The sequence below is a fragment of the Patagioenas fasciata genome, chromosome 3 (assembly GCF_037038585.1).
Source record: "Patagioenas fasciata isolate bPatFas1 chromosome 3, bPatFas1.hap1, whole genome shotgun sequence".
In the NCBI taxonomy this organism is placed as follows: Eukaryota; Metazoa; Chordata; class Aves; order Columbiformes; family Columbidae; genus Patagioenas; species Patagioenas fasciata.
In genome coordinates, this window is record NC_092522.1 from 55303482 (window position 1) to 55325520 (window position 22039).

Sequence of the window (22039 nt, forward strand, 5' to 3'; positions counted from 1 at the left end):
TGTTTGTCTAAAATCGAATGTTATAAAACAAGGAGACCACACAGGGAATATATATTCCCCAGGGAACCATGAAATACTAGGTGGCTGGGACAGCAAGTGTTGGGACTGACTTTCTCATAGACTCCTTGAATAACAAAACCTACTGGAACACTGACATTTTGGGGATAAGCCAGCCCCACCCTTCATAATTAGGGCAGAAACCCTCTGTGACTTGACAACATCTCTATGTTGCCAGCTGCTCCTGTGTGTCAGGTACCGAATTATCCAAGGACCCAGAAAAATGTTGATGTCACTGGAATTTACGCAACATACACTTTGAAAACAGACTCTTAACAACAGAGGAACTTGACTATTTAATATCTACCTAAATGTTTTGCTAGACAAAAACTACACCATATGTTTGTGGGTATGTATGGGTACTTGCTCTCATACAGGGTTTTCTTCCTCTGTTTCCCCCAGGGAGCAACTCTTTTGCGCACTTAAACAAGCTGGAAACAATTGAAACTAAATCCCAGTATGTAACGTGAATCCTGCATTTAGTGGATTTGACTTTCAAAAATGCAAATACACATAGGCCCTGATGACTTCAATAGCATTTATGGGTGCTCAGTGCTTGTATAAATGTCACACTATTTATAACATATTTCTGTGTCCTTTTTTTATATTCTCTGTTGGCCCATTTGTTTTCCACTGTGGTATCTTTGATTGACATAGTCACATCAGGATGTAGCATGTGTTTGAATAATTAAGAAAATACAAATAAAAGTTATCGTTATTCTAGTCCATATTTTTCCATTGCTCAGTCACCGAAGATGATAGTACCACTTCACCACTGCTTTTTGCATTCTATGGAAGAAAAATACCTTTAGCTTTGCAGTGGTTTATTAAACCGTCGAAGTCCAATTATTTGCCCCTAGAGTTCCCCCCCCACATACACCCCAAGCTTTAAAAAATTGTTTCAGCTATATCCAAACTCATGCCAACTTCCTGGCTTCTTGGCCGTAACCCATCAGCGAGTGCTCGACTAAGAACCACTTTGAGACTCTCCTTGAATCTCTTCTTCTTGCTGCTTCCTACGAAGAAGTAAACAAGGGGGTTGATGCTACTATTAACGGTGGAGAGAACAATGGTGACATGGTTCTTCTGGCTGAGCAAAGATGACCAGTGGTGGTAATTCAGAAGATACAGCAGCCTCATAGGCATGGCAAAGATGAGGAAGACAATGACCGTGGCCACAATGATGATGTAGAGCTTTGACGAATGAGGTCTCAGGGAGTTACGATGAATCCTGATAACTAAGATCAGGCTGGACAGAATCATTAGAGGAATGAAGATCATGAAAGTCAGAATCCATGTGAAGATGAGCAGTGCTTTGCAATGGTTGCCATCGTCAAATTGTTCCTTTGTTGAATCATCTTTGCATGTTATGTATTCGGCTACTGTCATCAGAAAAGACAGAGTCCACAGAATTGCACACACAATTGCTGATTGGTGCTGTGATCGGTGGCATCGGTACCAGATGGGGTAAACAATAGACAGACACCTCTCAATACTGATGGCTGTCAGGAGATAGAGACCAGTATTATATCCGAGAAGGAAGACAATAGACAGTGTGGTGGTTATATAATAGTAAAAACCATACGCAAATCCAAAGCCAGCAATGTACTCAATGGACAGAATAAATGTACAAAGCAGTAAGGAGATGTCAGCAATGGACAGGTGTGTGATGTACGCAGTGAATGGATTTCTTTTGATCTGGAAGCAGAGGCACCAGAGGACAATTCCATTTTCACAAAAACCCAGGAAGGAGATGACCATAATTACCCAAAGTGGGGTCAATATCTCCCAGACTCTTTCCTGTGTTGAAAAGTTTCTGTGCATTGAGATGTTCTCTGTGCCTTCACTGGGATGAAACGTTATGTTTGGCTCATCCATGGGGAAAGCTCAAGTTTGGATAGCACAGCTCTTCCTTCTGTAAATATGTATAAAAATATACTGTGAGCATTGTGTGCTCCTCCCCTCCCCCTTTTCTTTCTGTTCTGTGGACCCTCAATTTCTGGTCGTATCTGAAAGCCTCAGAAAAAAGAACATCAGCTTTGATATACTGACACTAGCTGAAACCCAGTTAGAACTACTCTTGGCAATGTTCAAGATCACCAAGCCCATCATGCTACAAGAATCCTGAGCTTTCATCTCTATGGGGTTCAGCATATGACTGCTAAACCACAGCTAAAGAGATGCCCTCAAGGAGCTCTTGGACAAGCAAAGCCTCCATCACATTGCAAAGTTTAACGATCTACTGGTCACAGATAGCATTGGTGGCTCTTGTTAGAGCCCTAGACAGTTCTCAGACAAGTCTATTCAGCTCCCATTGAAGCTAATGACATTAAATTTAAGTTAAATGTATGTATTTCAAGTTAATTTGACTAATAAATTTTTATTTAAAAAAATAAATTGATACCAGTGTCACTTTTCAAGGAAAGTCTTTAATTAAGTCAGTGAAAATGATATGTAGTTACTCAGCATTTTATTCTCTCCAAGTACAGAGGTGGAAGAAAGGTGAAATGCTACTATTTTGAGACAGTCATTTTTACCAGTTTTAAGAGTCATTTATCATAGCATAACATAATTTAACCATGTTTACACACTCAGAACACTTAGCACAACTGCAAATATCCTGTAAACATTACAAATCCAGCCCATCACAAGGACAACTAGTTGTTTGGGTTTCTTGCCATTGTTATAATGGTTTTAACTGTTATTTTGCCGAGTTATAGAACAAGTTATCCTTTTGTATGTCTCTTTTTATCTCATAACAGAGAATTAGCAGCATTGGCTTCAGCTGACTTTCAGACAAATACTTCATGCTCTCCTCCCTGTTAACTTCCCAGCTGCCCCTGTGATGATACAGAGTCGCATTCAGGACCTTTGCTGACTTACTGATGTTAGCAGGGACTGACTGGTGGCAATAAGCTTGCCCAGCTGACTTGGTTCATCCACGTAAGCAGCCCTGTACATTAACATGCCATAATGAGAATTTACCCATATCCTCAAGCAGCTAAGAAAATCAAATGCAAAGTAAATAAATTTTACTGAGGCATTGACCCCAGTCATAAATTTTCTCTCATGAACCCTGTGTTTCTGAGGTTCACAACAGCCTCTTAAGACAGGATATCGCAGTCTGAAAAAGAGCATTCAGTAAACAACCTGGGAAGCCTTAGGGCTTGCTGGCATTTAAACCTGTACAAAAATGCTAATGATGATCCCACCTGCATGTTGACCACGCCACCATCAGAGACACAGTCAGAGGGAACGAACAACATAGCTGAAAATGTGAATGCATCAAATGAATGCAGTGACCAGAGTGAGTGGCAAGCTTCCCAAAAGCGATGTTCTGCAAAAAGTGCAGAGGGAAGGTGCTCAAACACTGTGCTGCTGGATAGTGTAGTAAAGCTTCACAGGAGAAAAGGAGAAGCTATCTGCTTCAAGAGTTAAAACAAATAAGAAAGGAAAAAATATTAAAAGACTCAAGTATGAAAAAAAGACTCAAAGTATGAAAAGACTCAAGAAAGTTCTTGATTCGTATCTCTGTATAAATGGAGTATTTCTATCTGGAGAGTAAAACAGAGGAAAACGTTCTGGACTTACCAAGGTCATTCCCAAGTGAGAGCATTCAGAGATGAGAATGGAAAAAATCCTCTGCTTCCAGATACATCCATGGCCTGTTCAGATTTCCCCAAGTTGTTGAAGAACTTCTTGAAGAAGCTGCAGGTTACCTTTCCAACCATTTGCCTTTGGTAAGAGGGGGAGCAAACAGTGCCATGACTCCCTCAAAAAGAAGTGTGCAGTTCTCCCATTGCTCCAGATGTCTGAGGCATGCCAAGCAAAGGGCCCCAGGCTCATCCACTGAGGCTGTGCTTCAAATGGCATCACTCAGTAACTGGCAAGTCATCTAGCTGAGAGCCGGGGAGTTAACTCTTGTGGGAACTGAATGGCAATATATGGAAAGTCCTGAGCTGCTACAATACCAAGAGACATAGTTTAAACAAACAAATGTGAAGTGAGTAGGAAATCTATTTGGGGCTGATAAGATCTGAAGGAAAAATCTCAATTTAGAACTGTACCACCAAATGGCATCTAAAAAAATACATGTTGATTCGTAAATTTGTCTTATATTTTTTAATATGAGAAAAGAAAGCAAGAAAGACAGGGAGAAAGAGAAAGAAAGAGAAAAAAGATACAAGGTGAGAAAAAGAAATAGAAGGAAAGAGATAGGGAAGGAAGGAAGGAAGGAAGGAAGGAAGGAAGGAAGGAAGGAAGGAAGGAAGGAAGGAAGGAAGGAAGGAAGGAAGGAAGGAAGGAAGGAAGGAAACCACAGAGCAAAGAAGATAGCCACATCATTGTGTTAGTCTCATACATCCATTCCTCTTGGTAAAAACTGTATCTTGAGATTTTTCTACCAAAAAAACCTTACACATATGAAGTGAAAATCTGTTCTTGAGATTTAAACAGTCTCCCCTGAAAAGTTCAAACAGGCCTAGGAGCAGCTAGACTCTTTGAAAAATCCCATGAGGATGTCCCCTGCTTTTGCCCTAAGTATTAGGTTGTTTTTATATTCAGATATTAGCAGAACAAACATTCTTAGCCAAAAAAGGAGACCGTTTGCTTGGTCTTCTCCTTTAGATGTTTCACTAGAACTATCAAATCCCCAAATGGGAGAAACTACTAACCAATGTGAGAAATAAATGACCCCAAAGGCAGGATCAGAATAAAGTTAGGAAAGAAACAGAGTGAAATAAAAACAACTTCTAATTGCTTTTCATTTGCTTAAGCTGTAATCCACCTTAGGTTCAACAGCTATGGGACCACAAATTACAAGCTACCTTGGAAAAACAAAAAAACCTCTTATTTTCCCATAAAATCAGGTCTGCATATGAGTAATGACAAGGGTCATTCTAGGAACATGTTAACATTTCAAGATTGACTAGGTACCTGGGTTGGTAGCCCACTCAGTCTGCTGTGCAAGCACAACCCAAAACTGGGGATGCCCTGGCCTCTGTGTCTCCATGGTGCGGGTGGCTTGTGACACCTCTCTCACATGTACACAGCATTTCCTTAATGGCTGCTCCCTGGGGCACGATCAGTCATCATCTACATGGCCTGGGCAGCAGCGTTAAACCTGGTCTTGAGGGGAATAGGTCATGAACACAGCTTGTCTTTGGTGACTTCAGGAATAACAGGAAAGATGAATAGCACAGGGGGACCCCATGCCTGCTGACCCTTGTAGTGTTTACATCAGATGCTGCTAAGAGATGGAGTGGCTGTTTCTGAATCAGTTTAACTATTCACAGATTGAACAAGGGGACTACGATAACAAAGCATGGAACCCCAATAGATCTTGGACTAGAAAATAGTATAGACAGTAAAGACATGACAGACAGTATAGATACTCTGTTAATTTCAATCTAAACTGAAAATGCATCAAGATGTGACACAAATTATGTTTTACCCTAAAAAGTTTCTGTCATACACTAACCTGGTGGGACAGCCTTGTCAATGTATATCCACTGCAAGAGCAGCCTTGCAGTGGATGTAAATTGAATATTCTAACACTTTCAAGTATCTTGCAGATATGAAGCTAGCAGTGTTACCTTTTTATCATTTTGCTTTGAGCCTTTGAATAATGACATGTTCTTATACCTCCAGTTCCCAGAAGCAGAAGGGAACCTGAAAAGAACTCACAATCCATTCATTAAACAAAACTCAACAACCTAGGATTTATAAACCAAATTAGAGGGATTTATGTGGTTGATACAGGTGCCAGTATATAAAGAGTCTTTGTGTACCTGAGAGTCAGATCTCCTAATTATACATTTACACAAGCCGTGACAAAAACCCCTAAGGCACGAGCATTGGCAGCACTTTCAGGCAGTGCAATTTTTCCTGCTGGTCGTTCAGTCATTACCATTTTCCAGCTGAAAATAATTCCATAATTATTCAGCTCAAACAAAGGTTAGGAGTTGGGTTTAGGTTGAGGTGTGTGGACAGAGAAGCTGGGCTCAAACAACTGACGGAGGGCTGAGGGGCACACTGAAAAACAGAGGGGTTGTAAGATGACCAAAGCCCAGAGTGCTCTGGGGTGCCATGGAGAGCAAACAGAGAACTCTGGGGAACACTGGGGACAAATACACAGTACCTAACTTTCTTAAGATCCATCAAGACTAACAGATAGTAGAAGAGCCAGAATAACTTATGGTTGCTCCTCAACAGATGATACTGGAATATTGTTCAAGTAGCAGTTAAGCTTAGGGTAAACCTTAGAGTTAAGGTAACCCTAATCCAAAACACACTACAGACCTTGCTAGACATCTTTTATCCCACTCATATTAGCCATCAACCTAGCATATGCCCAGTTCCCTGAAAAGGTGGTAGTTGGTGGGTTGTGTTTTATAGGCAACAGGCATGAGACCTGGATTTATTGCTGGGTTCTGCAAAGCAAGGTGAAAGTAGATGTCACCAGCTAGTTTTGAGGCCAGAAGGGATCCTCTCTTCATAGTTAAATGTGAGGTTATGGTACAAGTTAAGATTCAAGAAAACAGAAGATAAAGACTAAGACTAAGTACAGAATCAGGGTTAGGATGAAGACTCCTTGGTTGGCTGCTCGGTTGTTAGAATCCAGTTAATGGTAATCATAGGATTGTGGTTTTATGAGAATGGTATGGAATAGCAGACTCCAAAAACAAGGATTACTGCTTAATCCTGAAGCCCTACTGAGAGATTGTGGCAAATAAAGTTGATAGGGGTGAATTAAGCGTATTTTTTTCTGGGTGGATAAGACCTGCTGCCTGTTTGTGAAAGTGGATTTAGGGCCTGTAGCAGGGAGCCTGAAAACTAAGTGTGCTCTGAGACCCTGTGAAGAACCTTGTCTGAGGCAAGAATAAGGCAGCTAGTGAGAGATGGGCAGTTCATGGTTACTGTTGAGACCACACAGGCAACTAAAAGAGTTTGGTAAAGCTGTTTTCAGGTTACTTTTCTACTCTCTGTCAGAGTTGATTTTGGATTATTAATTCATTTTAGGTTCTTCTCTGAAATTACGGACGAGAAGAGAGTAGTTAATAGTGGATAGAAAGCTGGAGGGTAGACGGGCCCAAAAACAGTGTGCAGGGCTCTGGAAATCTTTGGAAGCAAAGTGAAGTGTCTGTCTTGTTACTGCATTGCCCAGACACGTGGCAGGTTAGAGGAATTTTTCACATGTAACTTCATGGACTTGCTGTCATGTGTGTGTGGGAGGGTGTGGAGATGTTCCTGCTCCTGACTTGAGTTGCCCCTTCCTTCTCCCTTCACAGCTCGGGTGGTGTGCCAGGGCCCTCAGCGGCCACGCTGTGTGGCTGGAGGGGCAGAGCTCCAGCTCCCAGGGCCAGCTGGAGGTGTGAGCCATCCTGGAAGGGAGGGCAACCTCAGGCTGCCTCCACTCATGCAGCCCCACAACCAGAGGGGAAATTGGCCAATTCGGGTACAGAAGCTGTACAGATGCATCCATACCATACCAGGTGGCTGTGTTTACCCGCCTGGGTGCACCACACATGATGTTCTGGATCTGAGCTGGTACCTCTGTGTCCTGTCATGGTGCTGGTGAGGAAGCAGCCAGAGGGAAATTGCAGGAAGTTACCCACATCAGAGAGGGGTGGGGAGCAGAGGGAGAGTACTGGGAAGCGACAAGCTCTTAGTGATGCTCTGAGCTTGGGAGAAACAAATATGCCCATCTTCCCATCTTGCCCATCTTCCTCTGTTTTTTTGGGGCGGAATAGAAAAAATACATATTTTTTAAGTTATAAAAATAAATGGAAAAGGTATTCCTATGCAAGAAAAAGAGTACGTGTATCTTTACTAAAACCAACACGTGTTCGCCTCTCAAAGAATTTCCGTAACATATTTCTGTATCTATTGGCTTAGAAGAAGATTCGTTTGCAAGTGGAAATGTGTTCCCACTCTCTGCCTGCCTCCCACCGTGTCATGCAGAGGGGGAACCTGGGCCTTAATAAAGTGCAGAGCAGCCGTCTCTTTCTTCACAAACCAGCCTCACAGCTTTCTGTACTCTGATCCACTCTTGGTCATGCTTTGTCTGAGACTTCGGTTGTTAGCAGTCAGTCTCCTGCAGAGCCTCACCAACATTTTGTTCCCTGTCTCCCTCTTCATGAAAAATCACAGCGAGACCCTCACAAAACATTGCTTATTGACACAGCTGCTGTCTTCAGCCACATTGAATGTGAGGTCTCCTCTATCCTTGGGTTTCAGAGGCTCTTCAACTGTTTGTAGACCTACCCTTTAGTCCTAATGTGTAGCAGGTAGTAGTTCTTACCTTGCAATGGTGGGGTTTGTCCCCAGTAGAAATCTGCCCTTGCTAAAATAATTGTGTCTTATTTCTCTCTTGGGCTGATCACTGATGGCACAAACGCTAACACCATACCAAGAATCATCACACATCAGAAGAGAAAATACATGTCACCTGCCTGCTGACAGCCCCACGAGCTACCAAGCATTAGGGCCACCACTGCTATGCAGTGTTAAAACAATACAGGAAGCAGTATTTTCATTCTATATTTTCATTTTATATGTGTAAGACAATACAGGAATCCATTGGGGAGAGAATAGGATGAGAATTAAAGTAATAACTTGGCATATATGATTAACTGGTGTAGACAGTTTAGATCATTTTACATTTAGCTGTGCAAAGCAGAAGTTACAGGATTAGAAAATATGAGGCTCGTGACAGTGGTGAGTCAGACCTTTCCATGATAAAAGGTTGGAAGGAAAACTTTGAGTGCCAAGTAGTCAGTAAACTAGGCTTTTACTTTGTTTAGGTTGAGATAAGATGGTCTGGTTTTATCCAGTTACCTCATATTGGCTAAGAAATCTTCTATTACCAATAAAGAAAGAAGGGTCTGGTGCCATGGTGCTCTGTCCCTCAACCTGTGTTGTTTCTGGAGGTTCCAATCAACAGATGTCCAAATCCTTCTTGAAACAGAGTTGCTGGTCAGACTATGCTATGTGAAGTGCCTGCCATAGTAAGAAAGACTGCCCTGAAATAATCTTTACTCCTGATTGCACTAGTCTGCCCGTCTTCTTTCTCTTACACCTCTTTTTATTCTTATTCTGTATCACATATTCATAATTTACATGCATTTCTAACCCATCACAGAGGTTAGCCATTATTCTTTATTTGCTCTCTGCACTGCAGGAATACATGGTTAAGTAAGACCCTTGATGTTTGTTACTGTTAAACCTTAGTTTCTTTGGTTGGATTCACTGAACATTCATGATTTTTCAGCTGCAGTTTGGTGGTCCACCTATCTTTCTGCGCTCTGTCACTACACACAAGAGAAATAGCTACAGTGCTAAGGATGCCTTGTATTGGAAAATTATTTAAAAGGATGATAGCTGTTGTACTTCAAAAAATCAAGGTAGATGACATAGGAATTGTTGACAGCCTTTTCTGAACACTTTTTGGACTCAGCCAGGATAGGTCTGTGACTCCTCAGGGCAACACCTATACAAGTTATCCAATGGCATATTTGCAAATGTAATTACTCTGTATAGATGTAATTAGATAATAAGCAATAAACAAAAAGAGTTTTGTAGTGACATGACTGAAAGAGCTGTGTATTGCTGTATGATGCTGGGATTTAAAAAAGGAATTTCCATCTGAACTGTGAAAGTGGTCTAAAACTCTATGGATTAATTCAGTATTTTAAAATCAAAATTTCATTGTGGATACCATGTTGTGGTTCTGCAGAGAAACTGTAGTCCAGTTTTCCCATGTCTCATTTCTCCTTTATTGGAATGAACCTTCCACAATGTACCATGGAATAGGACTTTGTAATACAATTCTCTTTTCTCTTGCCACCCGATTTGGGAGCCTGGCTGACAGAGATGAACCAGAGCACAGTGCATCAAAACGTCATTTCAGAAGGAAAATACTTCTTCCTGCTCTAGGATTTTTTCCCAAGTGTTGAATTTTTCAAATTAAGAATCTCAAGTAGCCAAACATTTTCCTATGAGTAAAGTTTTTCTGGTATTTTAAACTGCTTCTAATACTAGTCTCTTTTCAAAGACAAAATATAGACTCAGAGATAATTTGTACTTTTCAAGGTGATCCAACTTGAAAACAAGTGCAAAACAAACTCATCCAGTAGGTTTACTGCATAAAGCCAGAAGGTCACTGAATGAAAACACTGAACTGTCTCTCTCTTCTATCAAGTGTATATGACTGGAGTAGATACAGAATCCTAAAATACATTTTAAAAAATGCCATTATATTTTATGCAAAAGGATAAATGTAGCAACACTACAAACCAATGATTCTGAGGGTAAAACTCACAAGGCTTCTGCTTACTCTGCCTCAGACTTCCTCATCAAAATTCCTCCTCTGCAAAATGGGAGCACTTGGAGGATAACTTCAAATCTGTGAGATGCTTAACTAGCACATTAATATAAATATTAAAAATAAAAGGAATTCACCTACTACTTCAACCCCACTAACACAATAAGAACAGAGTTTTATTCTATTACAGTAAAAACAAGTGGCTTGGCTTTTCTTACGTTTCCACCTTTTCTAGCTTTCTCCTTTGTACCTGTGACAGAAATGGGACAAGATGCTCAGCTGTCGTAAGTCATCACCAAGGCATGGAAATAAGTATCAGTAAACCAGGGAGCAATTCAGCCCCTGCACATGAAGAAAAGCTGCTCTTGAGGACTCCAGGTTCAGGATTTCTAGCTCCCATAGTGATGTGGTGCTACATCTTGTCAAAGCTTCAGCATGAAGATCTATATTGGCTGTGGCATCTCTTGCTTCCAGAAACAGTACTGATTGTCCTCTCCTGTTCATAGGTTGGTTTGATAACAGCATTTGCTCTGCAGAGTTGAGATAACGCAAAATAAGTTAGGTACAGTGAGGTTAGGTTGTGAACAACAAGCAACCAAACTGCAGCTGGAGAGAAAGAAACTGAAGTTCTGCATTTTTTAGGAACTCCACTTCTTCCTGCATGAAAACATCAGGTTCCTTCTTCATCTGAGCTGGATAATTTAAAGACACCACTGCATTCTCCCTTCCCTTAACAGGGACCTCCAGCACTTGAAGTCTCAGTCTTTTGTTAATAAAAAATATTTCCTCAGAATTTAGATGCTCCAGGGACTATTGCTGCCTCTGCATCCTGCTGAACACATTTTCTAGGACTGTACTTTTTCCTCTTTGTCATGCTTTCCCTCTATCTTTTGATGTCAAGGACACATGATTTTTCTTGCCCTTTGAGCAGCACACCAGCATTTCTGTGTGGCTCTTGGCCACGCAATAGCTGCTGCTGGCCACAGCGTAGCCAGCTGCAGGACGGGCCCCAGCGCATGTCCCAGGTGGGCAGTCTGCTTGTGCACCCAGGGTGGGATGGAATGGGGCTGGGCTGGCTGTGCAGAGGAGAGCCAGGGTAGCACAGAAATGCTGAGGTTACCACCAGCCACCTAGCCAACAGAGTCTCAGAAAAATCACAGGATATAGCCCTAGCAAGGAAGCGCTTAACTGCACTTTAACTGCTCACAAGGCATTTAGGCTAAAAAGCGAGAAGGCTGGTAGCTCTGCTTCATCCGTCCTGTTTCTCTGCCTCACTGTCCTATATTTTTTCTCCCAGTTCCTGGCCTAATCTTTTAATACCTTGTTGTGGTTTACATGCACCTACATTCCCACTGATGGGAATATGCATTCTCATTTAGGAGCAGAGTTTACATGCATGACTCAAGGCATGCTTAATATCCACAAAAGACTGAGTTTTCTCCGCCTATGTTGTCACGTGGATTGTTCTGCTGTAGTACAAAGAAACCGGATTCTGATCTGAGATATATTCTCAGCAAAGCTATTTCCTTAGTAGTCCTCCAAATATGGATTGATGGAAGGAGATAACAGGGTGTCAGTCACAGAGCCAGACAGGGCCTCCTTGTCAGGCTGAATGTAACAATAGTCCTGATGACTGTATAGTATATAATTTGCATAGTATTTATACACATACACACATCTTGCCACAATTAAACTTACTACTCTCCCAGGTGAAGAAAGGCTTAGTTGTTGCTTTTTTGGGAACAGGGATGGGGGAAGGAAGAATCAGTAAGAGACTAGAATACAGTTGACTGTGTAGAAACCATATTGGTTGGAAGAAAAAAAAAAAAAGCAGGTAAATAGGTTAGTGAAATAACTACATGGACGGTATCTCTTTCATGGGAAGGTTTTGGAGGCATTGTGATAGCTGCAGACCCAAACCAGAGCTATCTTTTCACACCAGGTAGAAATCAAGGGCCATTCTTCAGAGCTGCCAGGTGACTCCAGGGACAGAGCCCTGAAACAGGCACTAGAGGGGTGATAGGCTGCCCCCTCCTTTACAAATAAATTACATACTAGAATTAATAGGGGAGGAGCAGAACTGCAAAAGGACAGAGCACATAAATGGTCTCAAAGCTGTCAGTGGCCGGCAGGTCACCACAGTTCCAGGCCAGCAGCAGCCCATGGACCCTGCAGACAGGGTGCAGAGGTCCATCACCCACACAGAACCTCTGTGGCATCATCCCTGGTGTGCACAGCTGCCCTACTTGCTCCTGCCATGCCTTGCTGTGGTGCCAGGGACCGTGCAGATGAATTAATTCCTGAAGCTGGTGCTAAAAGGTCTACCAGCAGTCATACCCCTGCAGAGTGTTGAGGTAGGTCATGGCACTTATGCTCTCCTGTCTCCATACACCGGCAATGATCTGTGCATAAAGGGGATCTCCAGGAGAGCTGTGGAGACAGCAACTGGTTATCCCAAGAGCTAAATGCAGCACCATGTCAGAGTGATGAGGCAGTGGGATTCATCCCTCATGTGGCAGACAAGTCACTGGAGTCCTTGTCTCCTGGATTACGACCATCAGTTTAATGACTGCACTGTGACAAAGGAGGCAAAACAGGAGGATGCTGACCGGGACCTGTAAACATGCATTTTCTGTTCCCGTCAACTGTGATAGTCTCCATGTGCATCTACTAATGCTGTTTTGGCACAGTTAACAGTACAGAATTTGTGAGCCCAACAAAACGGAATGAGCCCCAGGCTATGGGGTGCTTCCCAATCCCAGCTAACTAGTTTTACAGGGGTTTCTTGCATCTTCTCAGCTACTTAAGCAAACTGGTATGCACACCTGAGGATGGGATCAGGGTGGAGCTTCTGAATACAAAGGCTTTGTATGGTATACCAACCACTAACTCCTCTGAAAGGAAAGCCCAATTCAGCATGGTGTGAGCACATGACTTAAATCACATCACCAAAATTCAAGCCTGTGCTCAGGCACTTTATTCAATCAAGGCTGAAATGCTTCAGTCTTCACATTTTCATCAGCTGTGAAGAAACAGCTGAGGGGGTGGCACTGTCTGTCTCCTAATTGCAATTGCAAATCTTTCTCATGATGATCATTAAACTGTAGGTGTGGGTTTCCTGAAGGCATATCGTGCCAGGCAAAACAAGGCCAGGCTTTTCAAGCATCCATCCTCATGTGTCAGTGGTGAAACAGACTTCCCTGGTGGAAATGTGATTGAGTAAGCCTAATTACACCTTCTGGCTTCCAAGAACAGCCCTTTACATTAATGCAACAGGAGATACATTCTCTGCTCTAGTTCACAGCTGAGAGCACTCCTCAACTGCAGTAACCAGCATGATCTTCCAGAGCAGCAATACTCATATTTTCACTTGTTCCTTGCATATCTCAAATACACCGTTGTATCACAAGCAGATCAGGCCTTTGTGTCACTTTCAGACATGGCTGTTGTAACACCAAGGTGAACTATGCGTTTGTGCTTTGAAAAGCCTTTCTTTCCTTACAAAACGTTGCATAAGAGTCAAAATCCTTCTGGAATGGGCACAGGTGGCCCCTCCCTTCTAGGGTCATTTCTTTCTCATATGTCAAAGCCAAGCTGTTTCTCTCAGATGAGGATTTGGAAACACTACTGGGGAAAAGAAGGGAAGCATTGCCTTTTTGGGCCTCTGCCCTGGTCCCTTTTACTCTTGGATAACTTTACAATCTGATAGATGTAGAAGCCAGAGATACCCTCCTGGGGCTAGGCAAAGGCCTGATCTGCCAAATTGTCTGTTTGACAACTGATCTGAAAACAAACAAACCTTAAAATAGTATTTCTGCCATTGCATTGGTTTCAGACTTTCAGCCCTGAGTTGATTTGGACCAAGCTGAATAAGCAGCGCTGAAATGATTGTTGTGTCCTCCATATCACTCCAATGTCCATAGCTTTTGTTTTTTAATTTCCTCTGTTCTTTCTTTATGCCTGTTTCTTGATTATTTTTTTTGCTCTGCCCTTTCTCTCACCACCTACATGCTCTGCAGCTCTCCCTCGAGACGTTCACTTCCTTCTTGTGACCACTCAAAGTGCAGACAAGATTGACAGATTGCAAAAATGAAAAGAGAAGAATGATGGAAAGGAAAAAAACTCTAAGGAAAAGAAAGTGACTTTTTACTTCAGTGCAGACAGAGCCCTTGAAGCACAAGTAAAACTAGTATGGAGAGCATGCATCTTCAGTATCTCCCTGCGACATCCCATCATTGCACTTCTACCCAGCAGGTCTCATCATATCCTGCTTCATGCCTTTCTCCTGTCACACCACCAGCGATAAAACCTTTTATCTCTCTACACACTCATTCCAAAATCACCCCTGCTTACAATGTGCTCCTTCTACCTCAGACAAATGGTTTATTTTTGTCCAATTGTTTACATGAAGTCTTTATTTGGTAGAGGTCTTCCAGGACACAGACATACACATGAAACAGGGAATGTCAGAAGTTTCTTCACTTTCCTAATTTAGGCAGAAAACCTTCTCTTTAATCTTAACCTTTGAGATGCACTGAGCATCGAAGAAATGTTACCTGCTTGGAAGCTTTGTGCTGTCCCTCCAGTTACAATGCCAACCCTGGAGCTGGTTCGAGCACACATGGTGACCTGCTTTGGCTTTGCCTTTTGCTTTTCCTCCCACACGGTTCATCTACTGATCATGGGACATCACTGACTTTCTTGGCAAAGAAGTCATGAGCTGCATTAGCCGGGGTCCCCTTTGCCACAACTGTGGTGGCTGCCACTGAACGTGTTCAGTTCTTCACATGCACAACTACCCATTTTCTGCAAAAGTTAGCATGCTGGCATTATTAAATATAAAAGTAATTATTTTTAAGCATGTATCTTAAACATGTTAATTACCACAGCAACTCCCATCAAAACCTCCAGCACAGCTCCCCCCATGGCTTGACTGGGAACAGGCCCCAAGCCTGAAACTTGCTTGAATCCTGATTTATATTTTTGTTCTGAAAAACTGAGGAAAACTGCCTGTGAAGCACATTTTTTTCCTCCAGTTAGGAAATTACATGGTTACTCATGCCAAACGTTATCTAAAAGTGTCAGAGTGCCTTGGCCTGGCTGACAAGATTGTATTACCTCTAGTATGATAGTGCATCTGGACTGGAAACAGATCTGGTTGTCACAGGACTGCAGTTCCTGGCAAGGTGGGAGAAGAACAGGCAGAAAATCCTGAATACTTTTAGGAAGCAGTATGGTCAGCTTAAATATGGGATTTTTTTTTTTTTTTTTTTTAATGTAATATCAATAAATTGGGCTTTGGAAAGTAAGAGCTCTGATCTACTCCTGAATTCCCACTTACTTCAGCTTAGGGAAAAAAAAAAAAATCGATATATTTTCCGTTGCACGTTCTGCTCTTGGGAATTCTGTATTCAAGTGCTGTGTCTGCAGCAGTGGTTCTAATGAAGTCTGCTTATTTAGCTTTAATCTAGTTCATTGGTATGTCTGGGACTTCATATTCCTGTATGACCAGTGAAACCTTCAGCATACCATTTGCTTTGTTTAGCAAGTCTTGCAAGCAAGAGCGTTGTCTGAGAAAAAAGGTGGCCATCTCCTACCATTCCCTGGAGACCAGAGTAGCCTTTAACAATTTCAATAGCCAGTGTACACCATTGTGCCCACGGTTCCTCCTTCAAGGTAGCTGAAAAAGCAAGTGAGGCTGCCACAAGGCCCATGTCCTGCCCCAGCAAGGAAGACATGGGGATGGTAGGTGTGGGCACAGCAAGCATAAAATAAGACTCCTTATGGCACATGCCTCCTGGCCTACTTTACTTACGAAATAAGTAATTTGAATTGTAATACTGGTTGTCTTACTGTTTAAATCAATGCCATTTAGTACTAAAATTTTTCTGACTCTTTTTATTTAATGGAGTACACAAAGAAGTATTTAAACAGCCTGAAGGGGTTTTGCCATTGTAATTCAAAACTGAGAGATCAAATGCATTAGAATAAAGATTTCATCCTGAACTTAATTTTTTTTTGTTTCCCAGTTTTCATGGTCTTGGTTTTAAAGAGCGATGGCAGGATTTTGTTCTTATTTATATACCTTTAAGATGTCCTGGGTATTCCCTGTTATCTCTCTAAAAGCAGACTGATCTGGTGGTGCTTTGCCTTTGTGGACAGGAGATAACCCAGCACTCTCTGGGGAAGGTCAGGGTGACAGGGCTGAGTACCCAGCCCTTGCTCACAACACACATATTGAGGCTGTGTCTCAGAGCAAGGAGACGCAGCCCCAGGGAGCACAAGGCTATAAAAAAACAAAACAAAAAACAAAACAAAACAAAACAAAACAAAACAAAACAAAACAAGCTCTCCCCTTTTCTGTTGAACGTAGAGAACAATAGAACTCAGCACACCAGAGCTGGAGGGATCAGCATTGCACCCCTGGTTAGATCCTGGGAGACAAATTACAATGAAGTTCAGGACTCATGGAAAACGTAGGCCCTGATCCCACAAAGCACTGAACTTCATCAGCTGTTATTAGCATGAATGGGGTAAAAGACACTTGGTACTTTGTGCTCAGTACTTTTACCTTGTACAAAAAAGTACAAGCCTATATATATATGAGCAAACTACACTAGATAGCAAAAGGCACAAGATCAAATTATATCGTGAGTTATGTATATATACTTATGTATATTTATTTATTAACACAATGCATTAATTGCCATTTTAACACAGAGGGACAAAAATAATTTTGATCAATGACTTAATATGCTCTAAAAAATTACAGACTTTTTGGCTACATAAGCAAGACTTGATCAAGCTGTGTTGTTTTTTTTCTTTCACTGTGTTTATGATTTTGTCAGATTAGTTTTAGTTTCTAGTTTTAGGTTTAGGTTTTTAGTTTTAGTTTTCATGAAAAGGACTTAGTAGCTGATGAAGTGTATTCTAATGCAGATAATTTGCTAACATAGTCACATTTGCTGGATCTTTATCATAAGAGAAGCATCCTTCATTGCTTTGGGGCTCTGGATTCCTAATATCTGCAAAATTAAGATCAGTAGGCTCACATTTTTTTTTCTAGTTATTTCTTTGCATGCAGTGCTATTTAAACGAGAATCTCTGCTGTGCCATCAGCTCAACACTGTCCACTTGGACATTTGCATAACTTGCAGAATATTATTTCTAATCTTTGCAGAAGCCCTCACCAACAAGCAGCTTTGTCTCAGCAAGAAGCTAGTTTTACCTTCCGCTTTCCCTGCCTGAGGTGGGATCTTTGTAAACCTGCTGTAACGGGGAATTCGGAATCACTCACTAAAACAGCTGGAGTAGAATATACAGTACAAAACGTGTATCGGCTTTAACTCTAAGGTGTTTGATAAACCCAAAGTAATTTGTAAAAGTAATTTGTTTATTAAAAGTAACATTCAGAGACTATACTGTTCCTAATACATTGGACTAATGATGAATTAAATTGTTTGCAATCTCTCTGAATTATAATACCTGTTAAAATATTTAATAATATGACGTTATTTTTCAGTCAGCTTCAGTAACGCAAACTGATAGCAGAACATCTCCTGCTTGCTGACAGAGGAAACAGCTCTTGATTCAAGTGATGCCTTAACAGAGTCAAAGACTGTGTTATCCGTCATTACAGACCCAGCAAAACCAAATGAGACTGAATCCAAGGGCTGAGAAAACAGTGTGTTATTTCTGAAGGCAGTTTTTGTCAGGTGAGTGCTTTTCATTGCCACTTTGGGGATAAGTGGGAATAGTGTCATCACCTGGTTTCTGTGCTTCAAGATGAAGAGGAGCAAAGTTACTGTGCATGTCCTAAATATGGCCATCTGTGTGCACATACGCAGGCACATCGCAAGAAGAGCCAGAGGCCACGGATGCATTTGCAAAGAGCAAGTTTTATTTTAGTTACCTCTCTACTGGGGGATCTCCGAAGCGACACCTAAGCTCCCAGGCAGAGGTGACACAAACGGGGACGCAGGCGCTGGTCAGTTCAGCCCTGCTGGAAGATCGCTGGGCCTGCTGAGCTCGCTTGTATTTCAAGGCTTCAGGCAGGCGCAGCCTCTCGCTCTTTCTCACAACAAAGCAGGAATCTCAGACACAGTGATAAGGTGCCCAGAGTTTCTCCCAGGCCTGTGTTATCTAACACAGAGCTTCTACTCATCAAGCACACAAGGTCAGTAAGACAATTAGTGTGATGTGTGTGCTTTTTCTACAGACAGGTGCAAGTCACTTGAGCGTATTTACATTTAACTAACCTCCTCGCCAAATCTTCCGCTATATCCCCATACACCATTGCTGAAGTGACTTCCATGCCAATACTAATGGACCTGCAGTCACCTGCAGTTTCAGAGGGGCTTCTCAGCTATCTGAGCTTGGTGCTGGACATTGTTTTCTCCACTGGGAACAATGCTGGTCCCTTCTTTTTGATAACTGCCAGTGCAGCACAGTGCCTGAGGGTCCTGTCCCCCACACATCACCGGCACAGTCAGCCTGAGCCCCTCTCATCCCACACACGGTCTTCTTCGGCACCTGTCCTGCCTGCTCAGCGGAATGGGGGATTTCACCACATGAGGGACTCAAAGGCTCTGCTTGCCAAGGGTCCTAGAAACAGCAATGCAATAATTATCTTTATTTCTATTGTTAATTACCTTCCTTTTACCCCTCTTGTTGTTCTTTCCAGTTTGATCTTGTTCATCACTGTCCAAAACAGCTCTCCACAGCAGGGCCCCCAGATGAGGCTTGAACTTGCCATCATTGTCACCATGATGGCAGCCCTCATCTTTCCTGTGCCTGTCAGGCTGCCAAGCACTGTGGAACACAGACTTCTACATCACTACTCTACATTTCTGTTCAGTAGCGAGCAGGTGTGAAGTCAGAGGTGTCTGCCACACTATCCAAGTATTTGGGAGTCTAAAGATAGTGACAGGTGCCTATGGGATTAGGAAGAGCCCTGGTTGCATTTCTGTCCCCCATCACCATGCTCTTTTCTTGTGCTAAGTTACAGTACACGTAGGTTATTCATCCATGCAAGCTGTGAAAAAGAGCATCCCCCCTCCACTGGGATGTCCCTGGCTGCAGACAACCCCCAGACACCCCTTGCTGAGCAGCCAGCCCCAGCCCATCCCCTGGAGGCTGCCCAGCTGCTGGAGGCTGCCGGACCGCAGGGGAGGTCCAGGAGCCCAGCATGTCTCCTGTGGCATCGGTTCCCATGACCCAACAGCCCTATGGAACAATTACATCAGGCTTCTTCAGTCCCACATCCCAGGGGAGGGGGCAAATTTTGAGCACTGCAGGCAGCTGTGGGAGCCTGTGGGTTTGCAAATCCTTAAATTTATGTAGGAATGGCAAAGTCTGTTGTATGTGTTACAGGCAGAGGACAGATGAGTTCTGGTGGGTAAGTGAACAACTGCCTGTTTTGGTTATGCTGGCTGCGCTTGTAAGCAAGCAGCTTGTTAAACAATGGGAAATTATAGACAGAATGACCTTTGGTAACCAAAAGCTGGACACAAAGCAGAAATTTCTGGCAGCGTCTTTCAGAGCAAACTCAGAACATGCCACAGCTCTGTCCCATCTCTAGTGCCAGGTTTTATGGGACAAGTCAAATAGTTTTGTATTACAAAATACAGAATAAGGATTACCGATTACTCTTCCACTGTTTTGAAACCCATGTGAACGCCAGGGGTGTCAGTGAGTTGGACCAGGTCCAGACTTAGAACTACTCTAGGATTTCCTCAATTTGTGTGTGCCTAGGTGGTGTTGAGTAACATGTTTCCATGTTTTAAATAGTGCTTTTTTTTCAACTGGATGTGTTTCTGCTAGGACATCGTGTGTTTCTCCTGTATTGTAACCATTACCTCTTGCAGATTTCCATTGCACAGGTATTTTAAAAACAAGCCTAGCTTACAGCATTGGCATTAAATTCTTTGCCAACTGATTTCCTGATTGTCATTTTCTTTTAAAGCTTGGCTGCAGAACGTCTTGTAGAGGTCTGTGGGTGAGCACACTTGCTCCATGAACAGAACCAGTGTCAATCACTCCTGTGACCAGAGGGGGCCCTTGGCTGTCCTACACAGGGAGAAGGGGGCACAGTAGCCCCATATTCATCTTGCCTTTGGTAAGAAGTCTGTTCATCTCTATATGCTCACCTGGTTGGGGAGAAGTTGCAAGAAGATTCAACTACTTGCCTGTGTGTTAGGATACCAAAAGGCACATTAGAATCCTCTCATGCCAAGGATCCAGGTTCTGTTCCCCCACCGAAGCTGCAGGGCATAGGGCTGAATGTCACGCAGGAGCACTTGTGGCTGCAGCGTCTGTGTTAAAAGTGAGCAACCCCAGCCCAGGTACCCCTCAGAGCTTGGACTGCTCCATGTTTTTTTCCCTGAAACTGAGTCCAAAGGTGCTCACACAATAATTAAAGTACTGGTTTTGGTGAAACTGGTTAAAACCACAAACTTGAACATGGCAGCAAGAGAAAGCAGAGATGAGCTGGGTGAAACACTGGGCATAAAGCCTCTCTTGTCTCCCATGCATCCTGGCAGCATGACTCTTCTCCACTTTTTCTGGCCTCCTGCTTTGCAACAAACTCACAGCTCCTTGGGGACATGCGGAAGAAAATCTTCCTTTTCCATCACCTCCGCCTGCACGTGTTCTCCTTCCAGTCTCCATCATTGCTGAGCCTCCCCCTTCTGCCTGCCCCAGCCTGTGCCCCACAGCCACTCTCAGCCATCTTCTGCCCCATGAGCTCCATGTCTCTGGGAGCAGGGGTAAGGGCTTGGAGATGGCTTTCCTCCCTCCCTGCTGCTCAGCCACAGCCTTTATAACAAAACAGGCAGTGCTTATGTGTTCTGACATGGATGGCTTTCCACCAGCACTCTTGGGGGGATTTGGGCTGGCCCCTGTGGTGGTTCTGCGAGCCAGCCATCTCAGTTGTTGGCCGTCGCCACCAGGAGACATGCCACACCTCCAGCGCAGCTCTAATTCAGTGCTTTTGGGCACCTCGAGCAAACCAAGAGATAGAGAGATTTGTGCTCTGCCCAGCATCGCTGGTCTGTATCTCCTTAACACACCTGCCTTACAGAGGGGACTGGGCATCTGAGACAATGCTGAGCTCCTCCACGGCAAGACTTGCACTCTGGGTGTTCAGCAATAGGAGGTACTCTGAGAGGCTTCCCACCAGAGTAGAGATGTTACCTTAAAAAGACAAATTTAATCTTTAACATGTGGAAAAAAAAAAAATCAATATATCAAAAATCTAATTGTTCTTTATATCTTGATCTGCAATGCTCCATTTGCAGGGCTATGCTTTTACTGCACACCTTCAAGACTTGAATTCTAAGATCTTCTTTCATTGGGGGTTGGAATTATCCTTTCAATCATTACAGCTAAAGTACAAGTTTCTCAGCACTGAGAAGCAGATGTACTATAACTGCTGCTAGGGACTTAGCTGTGGTTTTATCACTGTCTTAGGAAGATGGTTTTGATTTTCTGAGCTGCCAGCCCTCGGGGACACTCAGCAACTTTGACAGGCACCTCTTCAGAGCCAGAGTAATGAGGCAGGTTGCATCACTTTGAATTGACTTCACAAGAATCAAAAGTATGCCCTACTCCTTGCAGGAGACACACAGGAACAGGCATAACCTGAACTACTTTTGATAC

General features: G+C 42.9%; 2 protein-coding genes across 4 annotated transcripts in view; both read right to left on the minus strand.

Annotated features, from left to right (window-relative positions):
• Positions 1-945: 945 nt before the first annotated feature.
• On the minus strand, positions 946-2363 carry MAS1 (MAS1 proto-oncogene, G protein-coupled receptor). Its single transcript, XM_065834521.2, has one exon. It carries the CDS (start codon positions 1933-1935, stop codon positions 946-948), a length of 990 nt encoding a protein of 329 aa, XP_065690593.1. The 5' UTR covers positions 1936-2363.
• Positions 2364-8634: 6271 nt separating this feature from the next.
• The window catches only part of PNLDC1 (PARN like ribonuclease domain containing exonuclease 1), a 28598-nt gene continuing 15193 nt past the window's right edge, over positions 8635-22039 (minus strand). For all 3 annotated transcript variants that reach the window (XM_071806375.1, XM_071806374.1, XM_071806373.1), the window contains one exon: positions 8635-10911. In XM_071806375.1, coding sequence (XP_071662476.1) covers positions 10812-10911 — 100 coding nt within the window. In that variant the 3' untranslated portion in view covers positions 8635-10811. The remainder of the gene's footprint in view (positions 10912-22039) is intronic.